We start from the raw sequence: 23,346 nt of genomic DNA on the forward strand, positions 1-23,346 counted from the left end.
GGAGGGTGGCTGCGTCCTGATGGTAGAGTCCTGTGAGGGGGAGGAGTACTTGGATATCGTCAGCGTAGTTGGTGTATGGGATCCCAAGTGCATCCAGTTTATCAAAGAGAGGTTTGGTAAAAAGATTATAGAGGGTAGGAGCCGTACATGAGCCCTGAGGGACTCCATGCCTGATGGTGGTAGGCTCTGCGTTAGCTATATTGGAAAACACTTTCATCACTCTACCCTCGAGGAAGGAGGTGATCCAGTTTGTGGCTTGTTTGGAGAAATGAATTTCTTTGAATTCTAAAAAAACTATTGAAATCAATTAGTTTTAAGCCTGTGTTGCAATCTCATGCAGGTGTAAAACAAATTGCTCACACAGGATAGAGGAGGATAGCAAAAATTTGAACTCCCTTCTGGGCTGGTGCTCCTTTTCTGCTCATCAAAACGGGATTGTTCAAGAAATTGAGGCATACAAAATTACGATTTGCTTTTAAATCCTCATTTCCTGCTCTGCCCGTTGCAAAATGACCCCCACTGTAGATTGCTGGTAGGCCCCACACAGCCCAAAGTATTGCGCATTAAATCTTGCTACGGTGCCGTTAACAACTGCAAGGTTCAATATTTCCAGGATCTGGAAGCCGTTCAGTGCCTGCGTGTGGCTGAGAAGAGCCTAGTTAGCTTGACACCAATGGCTACCACGACCCGCTTTTGACTCCCAGATCAGATGGTGGCATAGATACATACCTGGGAGATATTAACTCTGAGGGTTTGGAACGTGTCGCAAAGATAATTAGGACATGTCTAGAAGTCTTTTAAACCATAATGTGTCATAGATAATGGACAAGAGCTTTATATGTGACTTCTCAAGTAGGATTTGCAAATCACTAGGTACTAGCTCCTTGCTCCCCAGAGGTAGCTCTTGCTTACTGGGTGATAACAGATACACAGGAGAGGCTTTTATTCTTGCTCCCCAGAGGTAGCTCCTGCTTACTGGGTGATAACAGATACACAGGAGAGGCTTTTATTCTTGTTCCCCAGAGGTAGCTCTTGCTTACTGGGTGATAACAGATACACAGGAGAGGCTTTTATTCTTGTTCCCCAGAGGTAGCTCCTGCTTACTGGGTGATAACAGATACACAGGAGAGGCTTTTATTCTTGTTCCCCAGAGGTAGCTCTTGCTTACTGGGTGATAACAGATACACAGGAGAGGCTTTTATTCTTGTTCCCCAGAGGTAGCTCTTGCTTACTGGGTGATAACAGATACACAGGAGAGGCTTTTATTCTTGTTCCCCAGAGGTATCTCCTGCTTAGTGGGTGATAACAGATACACAGGAGAGGCTTTTATTCTTGTTCCCCAGAGGTAGCTCTTGCTTAGTGGGTGATAACAGATACACAGGAGAGGTTTTATCTCCTGCTTTTCAAACCCGTGTTTTTATTGCTGGAGTGTCCACCAAAACACTGCCACCAGAGAAGGAAGTGGAAGCCTCTCCAACATCCATGCGGACCAGCGTGAGGCCAGGGAGCGAGTAGGATGAGCCGTCTTTTCCTGTTTTACTTCTCAATCTGTCTAGAGAGGCCCATCCAGGCTAAGCTCCATTCCATTTGCACATGGTATTTCCCCTTCTGTAGTGCCTTGGCAGGCTGAAAAACGATGGTCTGGGGGGTTGCCCAGAGCTGTGCCTGTGGTTAAGATTAATTAGTACCTGGCGGGTGGTGGTTGGAGAGTGTAGCAGCCTCTCAGCCAATGAGGAGGCTTGTAATGGGGGAATGACCAGATGGTAACAACCCCGCTCTGAGCAGCTTCACGGCTGGGAGCCGACATCTTTGCCCGCCGCCGAATGAGGTAAGTGCTCCTCTCCCCCCTCCTTTCCCTCCACTGACCTGTTTTCTTGCTCCTTTTCAGGAGCGTCACACTGGAAACACTTCTGTCTCCAGCGCGTCCGCATTGGATCTGCGACACGTCGACATGGAAGGAAGAAGGGACTACACGTAGTCCCTTCTTCCTTTCAATGGCAGCCATTTATTTTTGTTTACATGTTTTCCTTTTTTTGAAAGGCCACCATGGAAAAGGAGAAGGGACTAAACTTAGTCCCTTCTCCCTTTCCATGGCGGCTATTTTGTTTGTTTACTTTTTTTTATTGTTTTCATCGTTCGCAATGGAAAGGGACAACTGACTGCGTTTACCTTCCCCGGCGGCCATTTTTTTTTCTGGTCCGAAACAGCAGAGCATTACGGAACAGAAAAAAAATGCTTTAAGTACCCAGTCTTACGGGTCGTACTAATAGCAATAAGCACCTGGCAGGGGGGCATTACCTCTTCCGGTAATTCGTTATGGCCCTAGCAAATGGGCCCCATGGCATTACCTGAAGTGGTAATGCCCCTTCTGCTCGCGGCTTATTGCTTGATTCTAAACCTTTAGCCATCATCTTTTGGTTTGGCTTAAGCCACATTCTGTGTCATGTACTGTGTCCTGGGTTCAATGTGATGTTATATGTTAAAGGTTCTTATACCGTGCACTGTTGCCACCTGCGTGGTCTCTTGGCATGGTCTACAGCCTTATAAGTTGTCTGAATGCAATAGAGGACTGACTATCTTCAGTTACATACATCAAAGAAAGACTGAAGGCCTCATTACGACCCTGGCGCTAATGGTTTAACGGCGCCGTAAAGAGCGTCAGCGCCGTTAAACCATTAGCGCCTGATTACAAGGTCCCTTAGCGGGTTGGTGGCTTTAATGCCTGCTTTTTGCAGGCGTTAAAATCCAACACGCTAAGGGACCTTGGAGCTAATTACGGCAACCGTAATTTACGGTGCCGTAATTAGCGCCTTCCCCATCCCCATTATGCCCTATGGGGCGAAATGGGAATGGGGAAGGGCAAATGGTGAATGGGGAATTACCGCCCCTGCCAACCTTGTGATGGGGGCGGTAATTCCGCCATCCACCATGCCGGAGACCGGCATGGACCATGGTGCTAATAGCACCATGGTCCAGCGCCTGGGTCGTAATGAGGCCCTGAGTGTCTGTTGGTTTCATCCCATTCTTTCTTGCTGTGTTTGCTTGAGAATTGGCTTCTGTTTTATGTATTTCGCGGACTTCACCGATACTTCTCTCTTCGGTCACATTCGCTAGGCTTTGTGTTATGTTCTTCCTTACGTTTCCACCGCAGTCTTACATGGCTGTGTCCAGGGTTTTGTAGTCGTCTGTACTGAAAAGTATGAAGTCAGTTTTGTCTGCATTTGTTTCCCCCAATTGTTTATGCGTTAACTGTTTGTAGGTTTGTCACAGAAAGGCACTTATTTCAGGCCTTCCAGGCTCCCCGTGGGCGCCTGTAAAGCCTGCTGCACCCTGGCTGGTAGCTGAAGTGATGAGCGCACATTCGACCACATTACACTATCATCCATATTTCTTTACCCCTTTACTGACACCGCAGGCATTTTAGGACTCACTTTAAGCTTACATTTTTAGCTTTCAAAGGACCTGCCTTGGGCAACCCTGCTTACCTGGTTGAAAGACTGTTTGCAACGAGGGGAGTCGAGTCATAATGAGCAAGAAGGTGCTATGATCATTTTGAGGAAATAGGGTGGAGTTGGTGTAGCCAGAGAGGGGTCTGTAAGTTTTGGAAGGGTTCTTCCACCTTTATTTTCTCTGCCTCTCTTTCTCTTTCTTGTCCCCTCCACTTCCTCTGGAGCAAAGCACATTGGTTGTGACATCATAGGAGCAAAGTCCACACATTTCAAAAGCAGGGATTGGACCTCTAAATCAGGCTAGCTTTAGTCCAATCACCTGGGGGCAGTTCCCTATAAAAGAAGGGGTCTCCCACCACTTCTTTAAATCATCGTGGGAATCACATTGAAGCATCGTTGGATCATCACTTGAGAAGATTTCACTGGGCCCTGCAGCGAGAGCAGTCCTTTCTAAAGTCCTGCAACTGTGAGGTGAAGGCAGGTGTTCCAAAGGCAGAGGCACACTGTGTCCCCTACCCATCCATAGGGACCATTGGGGGTGATCTTCTGCTGGACAGGTCCTGCTTCTCTGCTAGCCACAGTGGTTCCCAGAACCTCACCATGTTGCAGGACTCCTGCAGTTGGGTGCCAGCCTCCTCTGATGTTTGTGAGCACCGGAAAGTGACTCATCTTGTCCTGAGCCCCTGGATTGGGACTCATAGCACCCTGAAAGCGAAGACAGCCGCAATTGTAGTGTTTTATGCAGTTTAACTGCTTGCACCATGTTTCAAGAACTATTCAACAGATTTGAACCAGCAGGACCCTCCGTTGCTGCCTTTTGTTCTCTCATGATCTTCACACAGTGGCAAGAAGTTTGGTCCGGTGCCGCTGCACCACCAATAGCTGCAAAGAATGTAATATTGACTGCTAACTGCCCCCCTTGGTCCATTCTTAGACCCTGAGACTAGTTAGTTCACTTTCAACCCTTTTTGCACAAAAGTACATATTCATTTCAAGAACATTGTTGCTTTTGCTTGCCTTTCACCCTGATTCCTTACCCAGTGCTGCATCTCGTATCTTTGCTTATTCTGTGGTCTTTCCTCAAGGGTGGGGTTTTGTGAAGTGTTTTTCTAGTTAGATGTTATTGTACAAGGTGTGTCTGATTAAAATATATATTTTTATAGAGCCTTGATTGGACATTGCTTTATTTTAGACAGTTATACTTCTCTGTTTGCGCTGCTACTGAACCCCATTCACACCGCTCTTAAGAGCATAGCCTTTCCTCGGCCCACGTTACCACAAAGGGTGAAGGAAGTATATCCCTTGACTGTGCCTCTTTTACCTTTAGGATTGTGTTGGCTCTTGGTTTGTAGAGGTTTGTAGAGGTGTGAGGGCTGTGTGGGCGTTTTAGCCTCTGCTCATCCTTGTACTCCTGGGAGACAGAAGTCAATTCGTCAGATCCCTGTGGTTAATTTCCCTCCATGTAGGTATTCATTTTTTATCGCTAATGTTGTCTTTTAGAAAAGCTTTGAAAACACATCAGTTTACAAATCTTTTCCGAGTTTGGTTTAATTGTTTAGGGTTGAGCGTGGTTGGTTTGTTATTTCAGAAATTTGTGTTTTCTTCTCTTTCCTATTTTTGCTGTTTATTTCTTATCTCTTCAAGTACATTCAGGCTTGTTTTTAAAGTAATAGCAAATTGTAGTGATGTCATATTGATTCAGGTTTTTAGTAGAAGGTACAGGTGACCTTCTACTAAAAACCTGGCATGATTCTTTTTCAATAGTGAATAGCCTGTCCCCTTTCTATGCCTTTTTCCTGCCATTTCATGCCCTCCTCTTAATGGTCAGTGGCGGGCAATGCCAGGGCAAGCTCTAGACAGAAATATGAAAGTGCAGTAGAAGGATTAAGTAGAAGGAATTTAGGACCATCCCCAGGGAGACTAATTGCGACCTTGGAGTTTGGTTTAATACATGTTGATTATTTCAGTGCCTACATCTTGGCTGAACACTGGCTGAAGGCAAGAGCGTAATGACTGCATCCTTAAACCAAGGCAACAAGACTTGGGATGGGAAAGAAACAGCCTCATCAATGCACTTAAAGAGATTTTGGTGAAATCAGATCAGATGATAAAAAACCAACACTGGAATAGAGGGGAAAAAAGAGATTACCAAAAACAATAATTAAAAGATTCTCAAACAGAAAGATACATTTTAGATCGTATGGCCCTCATTACACGTCTGAGGGTAATTCAGGAGGAATAGTCACCAAACGCGTTTACCTTTCCCCCCACCTGTAATTAGGAGCAATCCGGCCCATTGGAAGTGGTAGGGTATTCACTCTTAGGTCTGGGTATCCACTCTAGACCTTAGAGTGCCTACCCAGACCTAAGAGTGAATGCTTATGCAGGGAGGATGCAGAATCTCTGTTAAGAGATATTCATTCTGTTGTCAATAATTTAGATTCAGTTCATTGAATGTTGTTTTACTAATTCTGCTGTTAATAATTCAGAGGCAGACCAAAGAGTAGATACTCAGACCTAAGAGTGTATATTTACGCAGGGAGGATGCAGGATCTCTGTGGTTCATTGAACGTTGTTTTTCAATAATGAATGATTATTTCATTCTGTACTGTTTGTATGTCTATTTATATTAAATATTTTCTTCTTGACCTCAACTTTTCTGAATCTATATGTTTTCATGAATTTTATAACTCTTATGTCTTATTATATATATAATCATTTGGTAACATAGCTTCTCGCTCAAGGTTTTTCCTCTTTCTTTCATTTTCGAGTATCATTTTTGCTCACTTTAAAAAAAAATGCTGAGGGCTTTCCTGATTTGGTGCTACCCAAAGTGATATCCGTGCTGATACACGTGACCACCCTAAACTATTTTTCTCCTTTTAACAAATTATGGATAATTAAATACAGTGGGGATCATTTTGTAGTTGTATAGAAAATGAAACCTTGCCTGGAAATTGGATTGTTCTTACACTGTCTACTTTTCAAGAGCGAATGTTGAGTGCGCAGTCAATACCAATAGGTATTGACTGCACTGTAAACATTCTGATTGGCTAAGAGGCAGTCAATGACGATCTTAATGTGCTAATACTATTCGGCTCTGTAAGAGTCATATTATACCACCACACCAACCATTTCTGAGCCATTAATATCAAATTAGGGCAATCAGGAGCATGACACATCAGGCTTGTACATGACCCTCACGCGGGTGCATGCAGATACCGGAGTATGAAACACTGGGGATTCACCACAAGTTACAATAGTCAACATTTGGACCTTCTTGAGGATATTCATTTAACATCTTGCCACTCCTTCTCCACTGTCCATTGTATAGAATTCCCACCAATTGCTGTATTGTTCCTTAATTGTCTTCATCTGCATTATTTGTACAGCGTTAAAAAAATATATGTGTCAGTGTGTCCTAGTTGCTGGTGATGCTTGTACTTATATGTGTTCTTTTGATGCTAATTCGAACCCTTTTCATTTCTCTTGCATTATTTGAATTATATTGGTTCCCCACCTGTGATACTGGGCCTGGAGCATGAAGGATGACATGGACACGTTGTGCATGTAACTGGTCCCCTGCTGTAACTGACGCACGCGCCACAGGGGCCCATATTTATCAGACAGGCATCACATGACCATGTTCATCACATGGCACTTAAAGGGGCACACTACACTCCTACCTTTTCATATTTTCGAACAAACAACAACATAACACTGCCGCGCAAGCACGGCACAAACCATGGAACCTAAATAACCGAATTTAACAGTACCGTCCAGATGGATGCACCAACGGGTGCCCTCAGTCCTTACGGGAGACCCACTTCAAAGTCCTACAGGTAGCTGGGCTGCCTGTGGCACTCTCGTAAGGGACAGCCTCTCTCCCTGCCAGGGTCATCATCTGCAGAGTCCCCACCCCCTCCTTGGTCAGTAGGGACGTCTTCCCCACTGCTTAGTGCCGATTCTTCACTGCTAGTCCCGCCTCTCTCACTGTCCAGGATTGGCCACCTCGGGAGGGTCTCCACTCTCCGCCATCGCAGTGGGTTTGACTCCGGCGACTGTCTCATCTTCTGGAAGAAACAGGAGTTCCTGGTGACCACTGTGTCTCCATCCGATGCGGTCAACATCAATCCCTTCGTGTCCATCACCATGAGTGGGACCGGCTCATGGGGCAAAGACAACTTTCCTCTCACATTTCTGGTTCTGGTTTAAATGACTTTCCCACCAGGCTGGCAGGACTCACTGCCAGACTGGCTGGCAGGACTCACCATCTTTGCGCCTCTTAACACAATGCTGTCATCCATAAAGGTGAGCGCACTCCTCACTCTCCACATCTGGTCTAGCGATATGTTTGTCAAGGCTTTCGAGGACCCTTCGCCACTCACCCTTCGTCTCGGCAGCCTAGAGTATCTTGAAGCACTCGTCCATCTGACCCACTCTCATCCGGCTGCATGAGCACAGCTCCCAGCCCAAACAGGCTGGCATCAACCATGATCGCTGATCTTTCCATCGGGTTGAAAAACGCCATTGTGTCTTCTGTTGTTAGGGCCCTTTTATCTCAGCAAATGAGCTCTGACCCAGTGCCGTACAACTCCACACACATTCCTTCTTCGTGAGGTTTCTCAGCGGCTCAGCTAGGGTGTCCAGGTTCCAGATAAACCTTTCACAGTACGTGACCATCCCCAGGAAACTACGCACCTCCGACACATTCACCAGGGCACAGGCCTCCTGTATGTCTTTTACCTTCGCCGGGTCAGCGGAGATGCCACCCTACTGGAACACGAATCCAAAGCACTCGATTTTCCTTTGCATCAGCGCACACTTGTCTCGGTGCAGGTAGAGACCCAAATGTTCGATGCATTTTAGGACATTTTCGAGTCTTTCCAGATGCTCTTCTTTGAACTCTGCGTAAACCATGATGTGTCACTGATATTTATCACCCTTTCAGGCCAGCGAGCACCACACTGATGGTGTTTTGGAACACCTGCGCTGCCGACGATATTCCAGAGCTCAGGCGCTTGTATCTGTACAGGCTCTTGGGTGTAGTAAACGTGGTTAAGTAGCGTGATTCAGGATCTAACACAATCTGATGGTAACCTGCACGAAGGTCCAACTTGGAAAAGTACTGCACCCCCTAGAGATGTGCCAGGATGTTGTCCAAAGTGGGCGTAATGTGTCTTTCACGTCAGATCGCTCTATTCGGGAGGCACATGTCCTTGCAGATGCATAAGGCCTCGGGTTGCTTGGGCTTTCTTGCAACCACAATGGGTGAAACCTACAGGGTCGGTCCATCCACCTTCTCTATGATGTCCAACCTGACCAGATTGCCCAGCTCCTGTTCCATGCGTTCTCAGAGATCAGCTGTTGATGTGCAGCCTCACCGGGTCAGCTGATTCCATCGAAGACATCTGCATATCTGTCGAGCAGGTTTTGAATGTCCTCGAGGTACACCCCAAACGCAAAGTTCACTATGCGCAGTGCTTCCACATCCGCACATCCCAACAGAATCACTTCACGCACCCTGGTGACAAAGAACTGGGTTCTGATAGAAACATCCTTGTGACAGACCCAGGCTACAAATACTCCTTCCAAAGTAATGGGTGCTTCCCCCAAATGTGAATATGTGCACCTTTGTCTTGGTTAGTGGTGGGGCATTGTGCAATTGCTGGTAATGGTCCTCCGCCATCTCACTCACGGAGGCAACAGTATCGATCAGTACGGGAAGCAGGGAGTCACAAATGTGGACCACGCACTTGGGGTACCGCCATCCTGACCGTTGCAGCACAGACATGCTCAAGACAAAGAACACATCCTCCTCATCTTCTTCTTGTTTCTCGGCGTCATCCTCCTCCGCCGTTGGTTGTTCCACTTGGGCCACCTTGCACTGCGGCCTCTGAGTCACAGGCCTCGTGGACGCCTGGCCCCCCTGAGTGCACACTGCAGACGCGCGCAAAGTGGTTAGCTATGCCACAGCATCCGCACACGTGGCCCTTTGCTGGGCAGTCTTTAATGTGGGGCAGGTCATATCTGCAACTTAGACATGGTGTTGTATCCCCCACTTTTTCTGCTTTCCTGATCCACCGCTGGCGCCTGTCACCTCGCTGAAACTGCCTCGACAGTATGGCAGACGCATCCTCCCCCTTGACGGCCTTCATCACCGACTCCTTCTGTTTGCCCAGACATCCGCAAGCTCGTGGGACCTCCCCAGTTCAAGGATACGTGTGAGCATGATTCCAGGCTCAGGCAGTACCAATTTGACTGCGAGACAGCCCTGAATGACTTGCTGGCACACCTCATGCTCCTCATCCGGCCAGGCACATGCCACCGACATCCGTCGTAACCTGCTGTGAAAAGCATAGAGAGATTCACCCTCCTTTTGCACAGCAGTCCTCATGACGGTCCTTTCATATTCCACGTTTGCCATGGGCACAAAATACCTCAACAGAGCTGCTTTGGCAGCAGCAAATGAGTGATCCGCGGGCCCCAGCATCTCAAATATGTTGTGGACACCCGGGCCAGCTGAGTGTAGCATTATGGACGTCATTGTCTCATCATCAACCTCACCTGTGGCCTTGAAGAACATGTCCAGTCTCCTCACCCATGCAATCCATCTGCGACCCAGTGACGACGAGGCCCCTGTTACATCAAATTCTTGCAGTGTGGTGAGATGCGCCGATGAGCGTGGAATCTTGGGAGCCACAGGAGCCTCGTTTTGCTCTCCCATGATGCACTACGGTAGTTTTTCCTGGCCTGAGCATGCCTAAGGGTATCCAAGGTGGGAGACGCACTTGCAAAGTTAACTGTGGGGCAAGGGTGCACAAGCATTCACCCCCGGAGCTGCAACCGTGTGGGTCCCTGTGCACCGCTAACCTCCAGAGTGGTGGCGGCCTGCCTGGGTGCACAAGCACTCCTTGTATGAGCTGCAACCCAGTCTGTGGTGGGGGCACATGGTGCCAGAGGGGATATTGTACCCAGGAATATGCTGGCAGCACGTGTTGGTGGAGGGGCTGCCCCTCCAAGGAAATGCTATGAGCACGTAGTGCTGAGCGACGGGCTGTTCCCCAGAAGAACACAGGGTGCCGTGTGATGCACGCACCATGGAGCATGTGCTGGAGAGAGCCTCGGGTGGGGGGGAGCACTTTGCACGTCGCCCTTGTAGTCTTCACTCATGCGTTTATGTTTTAAAATCTCCCCTCCCCACCCCAAGTCCCCGCTCTTCTGAGAATTGGAGCGGGGTGATGCACCCCTCCCCCAATCACCTCCAGCGCTGCTGGCCGTTCCGGCAGTGGGCGGAGGAATCGGAGGGGAAAGGTGTGAGGTTACCGGAGCGGGCCAAGAATGTGCCGCGAGCATTATCAGATTGCCAGCACACATGCAGGATCACCCACCTCATCGCCAATGTGATGATGGGCCTAGTCCAGGTCAGGCCCGGAGCATGAAGGACGACACGGACACGTTGTCCATGTAACTGGTCCCCTGCTGTAACTGCCGCATGCGCCACAGTGGCCCATCTTTATTAGATAGGCATCACATGACCGTATTCATCACAGCACTTAAAGGGGCACGCTACACTGCCTGGTTGATCAACAGGCAGTCGTCTTCTCTCATAGAGATTGCTTTGTTTTGAGGGCTACTAAAGTTCACGCCCATCTCATGCGCAAGTGCACTGGGGGGTAGATGTCTGAGGAGCCATTTCATTGTCCAGAGGCCCACGGACTCCTAGTCCTCACAGAAACAAAGGGAAGGAACCTCACGATTGGCCGCGGCCCTCTGGAAAGAGACTTCATGCCTTGGATTGGGGAGTTGATTGGAGCAGAGAAGCTTGCAACAACTCTACCCGAACCGTAAGACTGCCAGGCCACACAAGATCCGCACCTCCTCACACACTGTGGCTTGCCATAGTTTTACCCACTGCGCAGCCTCTCCGATGGAAGGACATTCCTTTCATTCAATCTTATTTATTGACTTGTTCCGCAGAAGGATCTGATATCCCTTTGTAACTTGGACATGGTAAGACATCTTGATTTTCCCAGAAGCCTGTGGGGCATTCTTAAGGTCCTATTTTCGGGCACTCCTTTGGAGCGGCGGTGGTTTCTGGCATTCTTGAGGGTTAAAGGTATCTGGCAGGGAAAGCTCTATTCTGGTACATTGCAGTGTGGAGGCAGTGAATGGACTCTGTAGCAATGAGGGAGACAGTCTTCCTGGGTGGATGATCACTATAGGTGATGCAACACCCCATGTTTTTGATGATGAAATCATGACTGAGACAAAGAAGGAAGCCTCCTTGTGTGCAGAACTGTGCTGTAATAGGTCTCTCAGCACCCTTGGCTCCAGTCGTAAGGAATATGAGGGTTTCTGTCCACTTAAGGGTGACATCTCGAGGGGCGTCTGGTGTCCCCTTCTTACTTGAGGATGAAGTCTCGGGGCACAGAATCAGTCTCTTCTCAGATGTGGATGAGGTCTCAAAGAATAGAAGGGGTTGTTCTCACGTGTGGATAATGTACTAGTGCAGGGATCTGCAACCATTGGCGCTCCAGATGTTTTGGACTACAACTACCTTCAGCCCAAGCCATAAACATCAATGGTGCGGGCTCATGGGAGTAGTAGTCCAAACATCTGGAGAGCCGCATGTTGCAGACCCCTGTCCTAGTGTAAGAAACTCTTTTTAGATATGGATCAAGAATTAAAGCACACAGGCGGTCTCTGCTGAGTTATGGATAAAATATGAAAGTAGAAGAGGTGTTTCTAATGGCGATAAAGGCCTTTTGGCTCACACCTTTAGTGAGGATCATGTCACCCATGAGGAAAGGACAAGTGCCACAGTCAGGGGCCGAGAGGTTCTCTCCATTTTGTTTGCTCCCTATACGTGTAGACGGTATCAGGTAATAAGGTCGCCATGAAAGAAGTCGTCAGGTAGGCGACTTTAAAAAAAATGCATTAATGATGCACCCTCCAAGCTATCAAACACCTTCCCCAAATATTCTAGGACTGGGGGTAATAATATATAATTATACCCCTCCTAGAGTATTTGGGGAAAGAATTTAGGTAGCCAGGAAAAAGTCGCCAGAACCTGACGACGTTTTCATGGTGAAATTAGTACATGGAACCGTGTAGACCCGTCTTTCCGCTTATAATTGCAAGCCTTGTCCGCCTACTCTGATCCCCATGACCCAGCCCAAAGATGCTTCTCTCTAAGAAGTTCCATCACTGTGAGAGATTTGCATTTGTTGTGTATTTGTATTAGGTGTTTTATATGCCAGGAAACAAGAGATCGCTCTACAATTCATTGAGGGTAAGATATGAGGAAAGGGGGGTGTACAACATGCTGCGTGGGATGATCTGGCCATGGAGATGGAATGAGATGTAGGCATACAAGGAGCCTAATTGACACCTCGCTATTTACTGAAGAGTAAGGTCTTGAGTTCCTTCCTGAACTGCAAGAGTGTTAGCACTGCCCGGATTGCCACCGGGATGGTGTTCCAATGGGCAGGGGCATAGCAAGAGGAAGCCTGTTACCTGTTGTTTTCCTTGAGCACCAGTTTCAGGTGGAAAAGGAGAAAGACCCACCCAATCTATGCAATGTTGCAGCCAGGCGCGTGGGTGTGAGATCTTTCACACGCAGCTCTGCCTATCCAACTGAAACATAAGGACCAAAGCAATGGGTTCTGGTGGTAGACGCATTGTGGAAGGGGACACAGATATGAACCCCTGCCTCGTTTGCATTTCCATAACTACACTAATAATGTACTATTCCCCCCATCTTCCTCAAGCCCTGTGCAGTCCCCGTCCCCTCTTCATTCGCATGTCCCATGTCTGACCTGAATCCAGGAGCTGATTCCTTCGACGCTCCACGCATTGATGGAGCCACTGAGCTGCAGGCGGGCCAGTCTCGGCTCCCATTGCTCTGCGCGAAGAAGAAAGAAACAAGTCAATACACAAAGCGACCGCAAACTGGTGGAAGGGCTTTCTGTACATAGGGGACACACCAAGGGGGTTACAAGTAGGGTTCGGTCCTAGCAGATGAGCTGGGATGGCAGAAGGAGCAACAGTAGTGTGTCCGCAAAGGGTTCCACCAAAACAATTCAAACTCCCACTGGCAAACGCGACTAAGCGACCTGCACCCTCTCTTAGGAGGGGAAGTAGTTGATGCAAGGGACAGATGACAGACACACCAAGTAGAAGATTGCTGTCCAGGAAGCACGCACTGAAACTATGCAACAGCTGCTGTATCAAGCGTAACGTAAATACGGAACAGAGCAGGAAGAATAGACATAAAAAGGGGACAAAGAACACTTCAAACACAAGCCACAGAGTATGACCACCTCTCATAATATTGCACAATGCTCTCAGTTTTGTAGTGCGAGAAAGATGTTAAATGTACGACACAACCTTAAAAATATAATTTTAGAAGTTAAAATTCAACAGTTTTAAAAAGGCCAAGCCAAATATCGGAGCAAGTGTTTCAAGAATGCTCTTTGGTAATTACAGTTTCACATTACTTCTGGAGGGTTGTCAAAGTTAGGAACTTACCTTAGGTAAAAACCCACAACTTTCTGAGACTGGAAGACGGTGGTCCCCCAGCTCGGGAGCTAGGAAGCCCATAGAGAAGAAATTATATGAAGGCTGTATTTGCAGCCGCCCCCCCGCCCTCCCTACAGGGGAACCTTGGAGCTATTGACAGATGTTTATTGTGGCCCAAATGGTGCTTATTTTATCTGTCTCAGAGGATGAAAGGATGAGTGGGCTTGCCGGGATTCAAACCTGAGGCCATGAGGTCATACAGGACTCCCTGCCGTGGATGCATTAAGCCCCTGAGCCACAGAAGTGAACTTCAAGCCTAAGATCCACCACCATAGGCATAGATAAGGATGGGCTGCAGCGGGGAAAGGAGGGGTCTCAAGTCCTATAGAGGATTGCTGCTGTCTGCAAGCAGTCCCAAGGAGCCCAGCAGCAGATGGCCAGCAGCTGTAGGAGAGTCGAAGAACCTGGGGAAAAGGTCTTATGCAAAAGGCTGCTACTATGTTTGGCTGGGGTCATGGGTCGAGAAGTGGGCTTCAAATCTACTCTTGTAGTTTCACGGTCCCAGGATATGACAGGGCCATGACTTCATGGTCAATGATTAAGGGGCAATCTACCCAGATGAAGGGGCACAGAAGAAACAGCAGCAGTGTGGCAGTCTTCCGAAGACCCGCGCCATGGGTCAGGATGACTCAGGACCAAGCAAAGGCATTAGCACCAGCCGGCCTGGACGTTCCAGTGAGGAGTCAGCACGAGGAGAGCGCGGTTCTCGCACAACAGATGCCCCCTCTCAGGATGAGGTTTCCTCCATTCCAAGTGTTTCAGGGAGTACCAGAAAGTCGTAGACTCTGCCCGCCGATTCAAGGGAGAGGATCACCATGAGCTTCTCTTGGTTGACGAGCTGCAGAACCTTGTGTTAAGGAGGGCAGCAGGCGGCAACAAAGCCGTCCCTCGTGGTCCTCTCGGCTTCCTTTGATTTCAGGTCCAGTGGTTGACTGAAGAATGGCTCTGAACTCCCACCAGATTTACACAGCAGCATACCTGGGGGTTTCCCCATATCTCCTATCACCAGGCGTCCAGCATTCAATGTTTTGATGTCCATCCTCACATGAATGACTAGCCAATCTGCATCTATGACATGGATTAGGGTGACCGGTAGTCATCTTCCCCGGGCAAAACCACTTCCTTTCACTCAGCCTGCCTTTGCGGGTTCGGACCAGGGTCGGCTAAAGGCAACACATATGTTCATTCTTCAAAACAAGACAGAGGAAGACGTCCAACAAAGCTAGTGGTTTGAGTCGCAAGAAACGAGGTATCGTTATTGGCTATTCTGAAGATTTACGTGATAAACATGTTTTAATGGTACACAGTAGTGTCAACATGTTGAAAAAATTGAACACTGCCACCACACTTCACCAAACGCACTGCTGAAGTGAAAGGACTCAGGGAGAGGAAAGAGGAGGTACAGGGGTGTCACTGGCCCTGAGGGCATTGTGCCTCCCAGAGCTTGCAATACATAGTGGGGCTACAGTGTAGGGATCCCAACTTTGGAAAGACACTGTGATACTGACACTCAAACAGTTTGTATACCCAGCACGGTAGTAAGTTATGCACCTTCCCACACCAAATAAGTTGTCTGCGGTGTAGACAAAAAGCATATGTTCGCAAGAAGGGCTAAAAACACAAAAGGACCCAAAATTACAGTAACACAACTGGCACTCTCACAACGGAAGGCTGAAATTCAGCAAAAAGAAAATCTTCCCGAACACAAACTAATGACTATCCTAAAGAACCAAGGGACCATATGGATGATCACCCCAGGGGGATGCGAGAATGGGGTCAGAACAGACCACTCTACTATACACCAGTTCATCTGTGGGGGGGTGGGGGGGGTCCTGAGGCAATTGATACGATGTGACTATGTACAGACTTTGCAACGCTTTTGCCGGGTTAGACCAGCCCAATTTGAAACTTATTGGAAATTTCACCTCCTGGAAGCATGCACTGCACTGTATCTATCCATGCATCTCCATGAATATTTGGGTACTTCACTCCCCTCTGGCAGTGAAGTCTAGCCATCAATGCCCCCGGTGGGATCTTGAGGTACATGAAGACCCTCCATCTAAATGTTCCTAGTGAGGCCCTCATGTGCTGGCTACATCTCTCCGTTTGGAGGGGCAGGCAGTACCCACCACTCCTAAATGATTGGCCGTGGTGAGGGTCGGGGTGATTGCAGAATTTCAGGGCTTGCCGTACTCTTTTGGATTGCGCTTCCAGTTTATCCATGGACTGTTGCTTGCTAAACAATTCTCTGCCTTATCGGAGCCCTCGCTGGCATCCTGGTGCTTGTTGGGTATAGGGGCAATGGCATATCCGTAAGGTGGGCAACACTAACATCTGACACTGGTCGTCACACTGCTGCACGCAGGTCACCAATAGTAGAGATCATGGAGGGCTCCATGTTTGATTGCTTATGCCCTGGTATGGATAGGACTTAGGTCAGGCATTTGACTTGACAGCTTTCTGCTGCATGCCTGCTTATGGCACTGGTGTCACAGCACTGGTAACAGAGTGCAGAGTTTCCACTTTTGCCTATAGTTAAAACCCCTCCATATTGTGCCCCATCTGGTTCTGAATGGCAATAGGCCAGGCCACCTGTGTTTCATGGTGCCCGGGTAGCAATGTGAACATCTGGCAATGGGAAGCTATCAGAGCTGGAACAGTGATATGCTGTGACTGCAATGCAAACATTCTACTATGTATATCTTAGTCCTGTAATTTTCCTTAGTATATAGCATAGCCAGGGTGGCCTGCGTCCTGGAATCTTCTATGGTGCCAACCATAACCACGGTGGCCTGAGTCCTGGAATCTTCCTTGGTTCATAGCATAATCAGGCGTGAAATGAGTCCTGGAATCTTCCTTGGTATATAGCATAACCAGGGCTCCCCTGATTCTGGGAATCTTCCTTTGTGCATATCACAACCGAGGTTGGCTTGGATTCTGGAATCTTGCTTGTTGCATGGCATAACTAGAGGTGCCCTGAGTCCTAGAATCTCCCTTTTGTGTATAACATAACCAGGGTGGCCTGAGTCCTGGAATCCTCTTTGGTACATAGCATAGAAGGCTCTGAATCCTGGAATCTTACTAGCTATATAGCATAACCAGGGTTGGCCTGACTCCAAGGAGTCTTAACTGATGAATAGCAGAACCAGAGTAGCCTGAGTCATGGGATCGTCCTTGGTATATAGCATAACCAGGGCTGGCCTGACTCCAAGGAGTCTTCCTTGATGAAGAGCATAACCAGGGTAGCCTGAGTCATGGAATCTTCCATGGTGTATAGCATAACCAGGGTGGCCAGAGTCCTGCAATCGTCCTAGATGCATAGCCTAACCAGGGTTCGCCTGACTCCAAGGAGTCTTCACTGATGAATAGCATAACCAGAGTAGCCTGAGTCATGGGATCGTCCTTGATCGTCCATAACCAGGCATGGCCTGAGTCCTAGAATCTTCTTTAGTACATAGCACAGGAGGAACTGACTCCTGGAATCTTCCTAGGTATTTATCGTAACCAGGTTTGGCATGACTACAAAGAGCCTTCCTTGATTAATAGCATAACCAGGGTAGCCTGAGTCCAAACCCTACCATATCACGCACAAGCTTCCTCAGGATTGATCCAGGATTTTCCTGCAAACTTTCCTCTAAATCTGCATGGCACAAAACAATGACTCTATGGTCATGCACTACAATACATGTTCACACATCACAAGAAGTAGTAATACAAGGCTGTCTAAGGGAAATGACCATGCTGAAAAAGGTACTTTTTCAGGATAAATTAGGGTGTTTGTGATGCCCATGGCTCACTGAAGAGGAAATTCAATGACCATTAGGGATGTTCTGGATCCTTGCCTTTGCAATTCTTGGCCAGCCTTTTTGTGATGTGGACCCCAAAGTATTTGAAGTATTTGGTCACACAAACTGAAGCACAGGCATAAACAATCAAACAAAGGCAATCACTTTGCAATCCCTAAAATACAGTCACAGACAGTCACACACATTGAATCCTCGGCCAGTTATAGAAAGACAGAACAGGAGGTCAGACACATTGAATCCTTGGCCAGTTATAGAAAGACAGGAAAGGAGGCCACATACATTGAATCCTTGGCCAGTGATAGAAAGACAGAACAGGAGGTCAGACACATTGAATCCTCGGCCAGTTATAGAAAGACAGGCACAGGAGGTCACACAAAGGCAGTCACGCGTTGGCCGCTAGATACAGGCCCGCTCAGTATGTCAAGTTCCCGCCGCTTCTTCTAAGTGCAAGTCTCAGGGTGGCGTGTCCTTGTTGACACCGATTCATCAGCATCTCAAGAGCCCAATCAATGACTGGAAACCTATAAGGGAATTCAGAAGAGTGCTCTGCAAGAGGGCGCCCCACAGAGACTCAAGAAGACTCAGCAGATCCATCTCTGATCAGACAGATCTTGTCCAAAGACCACAGTGCTCTGTGGGTTTGATTCTCAGACCTGCCTGACTGGATCCATGAGAAGGTGAACAACCCTTGTTTATATTGACCCATCCTTTATAAAGTGTTTGTTTCCCCCTTCTTCTCCCCTTTCTGTTCCCCCAATACTCCCTCTCGGGCCACTACCTCCCCGCAATAACTAATACCACCCCAATGCAATTGTAAAAAGGGGTGGGGGGTATTCAGAAATCGCAGCCTCTATTTGGGATGAACTTATTTTACATTTTTGTGAACATATTCTCCAGAACTCGGGCAAAATTGCCAGACAATGTGACTCCTGCGAGTAGGGGGAAGAAGCAGTATCGGGGTAACACAGATTCTGAAATCGGCTCAAGAACCGTGCGTGCGCCATCGTTCTAAGAAATAACCCCAACATACTGTAATGTCCAGAGGCGGTGATCTGAGAGTCTGCAATGTTCCCCGAGGCCAGTCCCAGCGGCTGCCTGCACTCTGTAAAAAAGCACAGCAAGTTACACCTCAACAGCATTGTCTCATGGTCATAAAACAATCTTACAATCAATAAACCTGGATGAACAGATATCCCGCCAAAGGCTCCAGGAAAACATGGCCGCCAGATAACATCTGGAATCATATGGATTCTGGAATAAGCTCATTAACAGCACAGAGACGGATTCCTACTTATCTGAGGCCTATCCCTAACTGTACAGACAGTGAAAAAGCTCATGCAAAGTACCTGGGAATGTCAGTTATGATCCCTGTGCCAAAGCAAAATGGCGCCCGTAGTTGATAGAGACAAGGGGCTAAGCACCTTTCGGAGGTCAGTAAAGGCCTCATTCAGAGTTAGACAGCAACACTGAAGCAGACCGTATTCCCAGATACCACCTGCTATACTGCTCCACCTGATTATGAGGAGTGGGTATTTACTGCATGCGGAAGTCATAAGAATACCGCATGCAGTAAATACCTCCTACTGAGCTCTTTAAATTACACAAAAGCACCTCCAGTTTTTACCTCCACCCAAGAGGTGAAGGTAGAAATTGTAAAAACTCCCTAGAAGTTTCTTAAGGTTTTTTTCATGCAATGAAATTAAGGGCTGTGGCTTCCACTCACTGAAGGAAAATAAACTCCTGCTAGAGGACATCCTCGGTCATGACCTTTGCCCTGCAATGCACAAGAGGATCAGGAATTACCCTTTCGTGCATTAACACTTATGAACTGCTGCTGTATGCAATCCCCTTCCATCCCCAGAATGAGGGGGACATGGAATAAAAAGAAATGAACACCACATGTCAAATGCTAGGAATAGCGGTATTTACTGTCAGCAAGGTGGTCTTCTCATAATTATGCAGATTTCCCAAAGTTCTGCATAAAGCTGTAAGATAGGGTTGTCCAACTCCAGGCATCGAGGGCTGGAATCCGGATGGGTTTTCAGGATATCCCTCATTAATATTCATCAGTAGAAATGTGCATATGCAAATATATTTCATGAATATTAATGAGGGGTGTCCTGAAAATCCCATAATTCTTTCTGGTTGGATAACCCCGGTTTAAAGCAGGTAATTTGCTGAAGGTGTCGGTGGGGCAAAAATCAGGGTCAGGACTGTTTGCGGTTCTATGTGATATTTTCAAATATTGAAGCCTGCACATATATTTGTGCGGCCTTCAATATCTGAAAATACCACTTTTCGGGGGGTTTCACAACCCCGAACCTCCCTTTAAAGCGACCATCCTCCTGCCTGCCCTCACACTTAAAACCTACGCACAAAGACTTACCTCTCACGCCCAGGGGTGCTGAGATATTTTTTGTTTTTCAATTACCGATTCCTTAACCATAATGCTGCAAATGTTGCCACGATTTGCACCAACAAGTTGTAAACACCTTAAAATCGTTGGTTAAAACCTGGGAATCTGTTGTAAGGTGTTTAAAGGAGTGCAGCATAATGCTTTGTGTTTAATTCAGGAGACTAGTACAAACAAAGCATTCTGAATGTAAAACATAGTTTATTGAAATTACCACAAGAGCTGGAGGTAAGTCAGGACCCTTACCGGCAGAAATCGCCAGCATTAAAGGTACGTAATACCAGTGCCGGTAATACAGGCAAATCCATCCGTGGAGCCCTATTGGACACGATGGAATGGGGTTTTCCACCGTGCCGGTAACGGTAATACAGTTTGGTGGTATCCCATTGGATTTACCGGCAAGATTCCACCAAAACTGTAAAGACCCCCATTGGGTCTACCATCCAGGTAGAGATCTGCAGAGATGCTCTCAGAAGACTGACTGGTTGTCTTGAAATGCATGCGGGTTTTATGATCAGTCCTTACAGTGCAGAGCAAATCCTAGAACCACTCTTGGAACTGATCCAAGGCCATAGTGCCTCAGGTTCAAACACAGAATAATGACACTCTGTGTCTCTCAGAACTCTAAAGGCAACTGCAATTAGAACAGAACACTCCCAATCACACTCACTGGAATCCACAGTTGAGGATGTTTTGCATTTAATATCAATCATTCCTAAATGTGGATCTTTGTTCACTGCCACCTTCTCCTCAACACAACTCAGACCATTCAAATGTGATCAAAACACATGTTCACAGTGTGTTCTGCACTCCCCAGAGTGAAGGTCTTCTAATAGTGGACACACTCAACAAAGGACCTCACCTGTTCGTTAGTAATGGGTCAGAGGTATCAAATATCACATTCACCACGTCTTGCCTCAGCCTCTCGCATCAATTGTGTGCCCCACCAGCCCAGCTGGGGACGGTGAATGACCGGCTGCACGGGGACCCGTCACTCCCACACATCGCAGCGGAGCAGAAGAGAATGATAGGCCGGACACCCAGACAGGCACTATATGGGGGGACAAGATACATGAGGACCCTGCCCGGGCCGATGAGGCACACATGCCAAGTGTAGGTGGAGGCGTACTAGGACATGGGGTGGGGCGGAAAGCCATCTCTTGATCAGCCCATTTGGCATAACAAGCACCTGAAGGAGCTGCTGAAGATGGGGTATTTTCAGAGCTGGGCCGTGAAAGGAATAGAGGGGCGCCTTCGTACGTTTCAAGAGCTGTAAGGACAATATGGCCTGCTGACGGGGGAGGAATTCCATTATATGCATATATCTCATGCCATGAAAGCCCAATTTCCCTCTCTGGGAGAGGTCCCAAGTACTTCCTTGCTAGAGGCTAATCTATTCTCAAAGAGCAACCCCGCCAAGGTCACGTCAACATTATACCATGTACTCATGGCATTTGGGACTGCAGAGCTCACCTGCCTGAGGGAGAAATGGGAACAGGATTTGGGAAGGCTGGAATCGGAGGAATGGGTGAGTATACTACACCCGCACAGCGCTGACTAGATGGGGCAGGTTACACAGCAACACATGTCTTAGATGTGGTAGGGAAGGAGGTGCATTCTATCACACACTCTGGGGATATGCCCAGATTAAAGTCTTCTGGGGGAAATGTACACAAAACTGTCCACTGTAATGGGGGCTCAGGTCCCTCTGGAGCTGAAATTGGCATTGCTGGGAATATGGGTAGATACCGAGTTTACGAAACATGAAAAAACCTTTCTGGCTGTAGCACCAGGACTTGTTAAGAGACTGATGGCAGCAACCTGGGGCTCTGCAGAGCGCCCAAGATTAAGCCAGTGGACTGTGGAACTGGACCTCCGTTTGGCCTTCGAAAAGAGTCTACAGGGCCAGTGGCTGTCCAGAGAAATTCATGAAGATATGGGGGAAGTGGGATGGAAATGGCTGAAGGGCCCGACAGGATGGAGCTCCCCAACCCTGAACCTTCTTGCTGCCAATGTACCTTGCTAGCATCCTATGTTAGTGGCGCTCCCATGTCAATACTAATAATGCTAAATGGAATCTACTGTACTAGTCTTAGATCGTACCTATGCTTGTGTGTGTTCTGTTCCTTTATGACAATAAAACAGACTGATTCAAAAAATGATGCGCCCCACATATGTCACACTTTGCACACTCACCTGGCTCTTCCTCCGTTTCACAGTCACACCTGTTCTCTCTGAAATCACCAACACGTCATACATTTCATGTCTTGTCCCTTTTCACACGGGCCCCAATCCAGAACATCATCCTGAAATGGCTGTCATACATGGCTGGTACAAAACTAGCTAGCACTATTGTGGCGTTAAGCCCCCGTTCCAAGGGCTGGAACGGGAGGTAACGGGCCGGCAGCCCAAGTTAACGGCCCGAGCGAAGCGAGGGCCATTAACGAGGGCTCCGGGCCATTCCAGCCTTAAGAGCGGGGGTAGCCCGGGGTGCTAAAATAAGTATTTTCCATTGTTCAACGGGGCACATGCGGCATCCCGTTGAACGAAGGAAAATACTTTTCCAAGATGGCCATAGTGGAAAGGGAAGCGCAGCTTCGTTTGGATCCCCTCTTCCCTTTCCATGGTGGCCTGCACGAACGGAGCGGCGGCGGGTAGTGCTGCCGCTGCAAAAATAAGGTAAGTGGGAGATTGGAAGGGACAAATAAATAAATAAATAACAGGATGGCATGTGGGGGAAGATGGCGGCAGGGAAGACGACCGTCAGATGGGATGGAACGCAGACTTTCACGGCCGGTTCAAGCCTGCGTTCCTAGCCACCTGATAGGCTGGCTAGCCCAGCCAGGGTGCTAATGAAAAATATAACGTTAATTCTAGGAAACATATGCTTATCTACTTAGATGTTGCCATTGAGCTAACACTGTTCCACACACACCCTAAGGGATCCATCCTGCTTACCCTCGAGCACTATAGAGGAAAACCACTTTGAGGACTTGATTGGCCACCCCCGAGTCACTCATGAATGAACACTAATATACACCCTTTGCACCTAGTGAACTCTAGGCATTGCGTTTTAAGAATGAGCTTGTGGACA

General features: G+C 47.8%; 1 protein-coding gene across 1 annotated transcript in view; it reads right to left on the bottom strand.

Moving 5' to 3' along the window:
* F8 (coagulation factor VIII) overlaps positions 1–23,346 on the bottom strand; it is a 906,500-nt gene that overhangs the window by 87,802 nt on the left and 795,352 nt on the right. The window contains exons 20-21 of the mRNA XM_069648978.1: positions 18,870–18,941; positions 13,271–13,356 (exon numbers count right to left, since the gene is read on the bottom strand). Of these exons, the coding sequence (XP_069505079.1) occupies positions 13,271–13,356; positions 18,870–18,941 (158 nt within the window). The remainder of the gene's footprint in view (positions 1–13,270; positions 13,357–18,869; positions 18,942–23,346) is intronic.

The sequence above is a fragment of the Ambystoma mexicanum genome, chromosome 2q, assembly GCF_040938575.1.
Source record: "Ambystoma mexicanum isolate Mex_15411 chromosome 2q, UKY_AmexF1_1, whole genome shotgun sequence".
NCBI lineage: Eukaryota > Metazoa > Chordata > Amphibia > Caudata > Ambystomatidae > Ambystoma > Ambystoma mexicanum.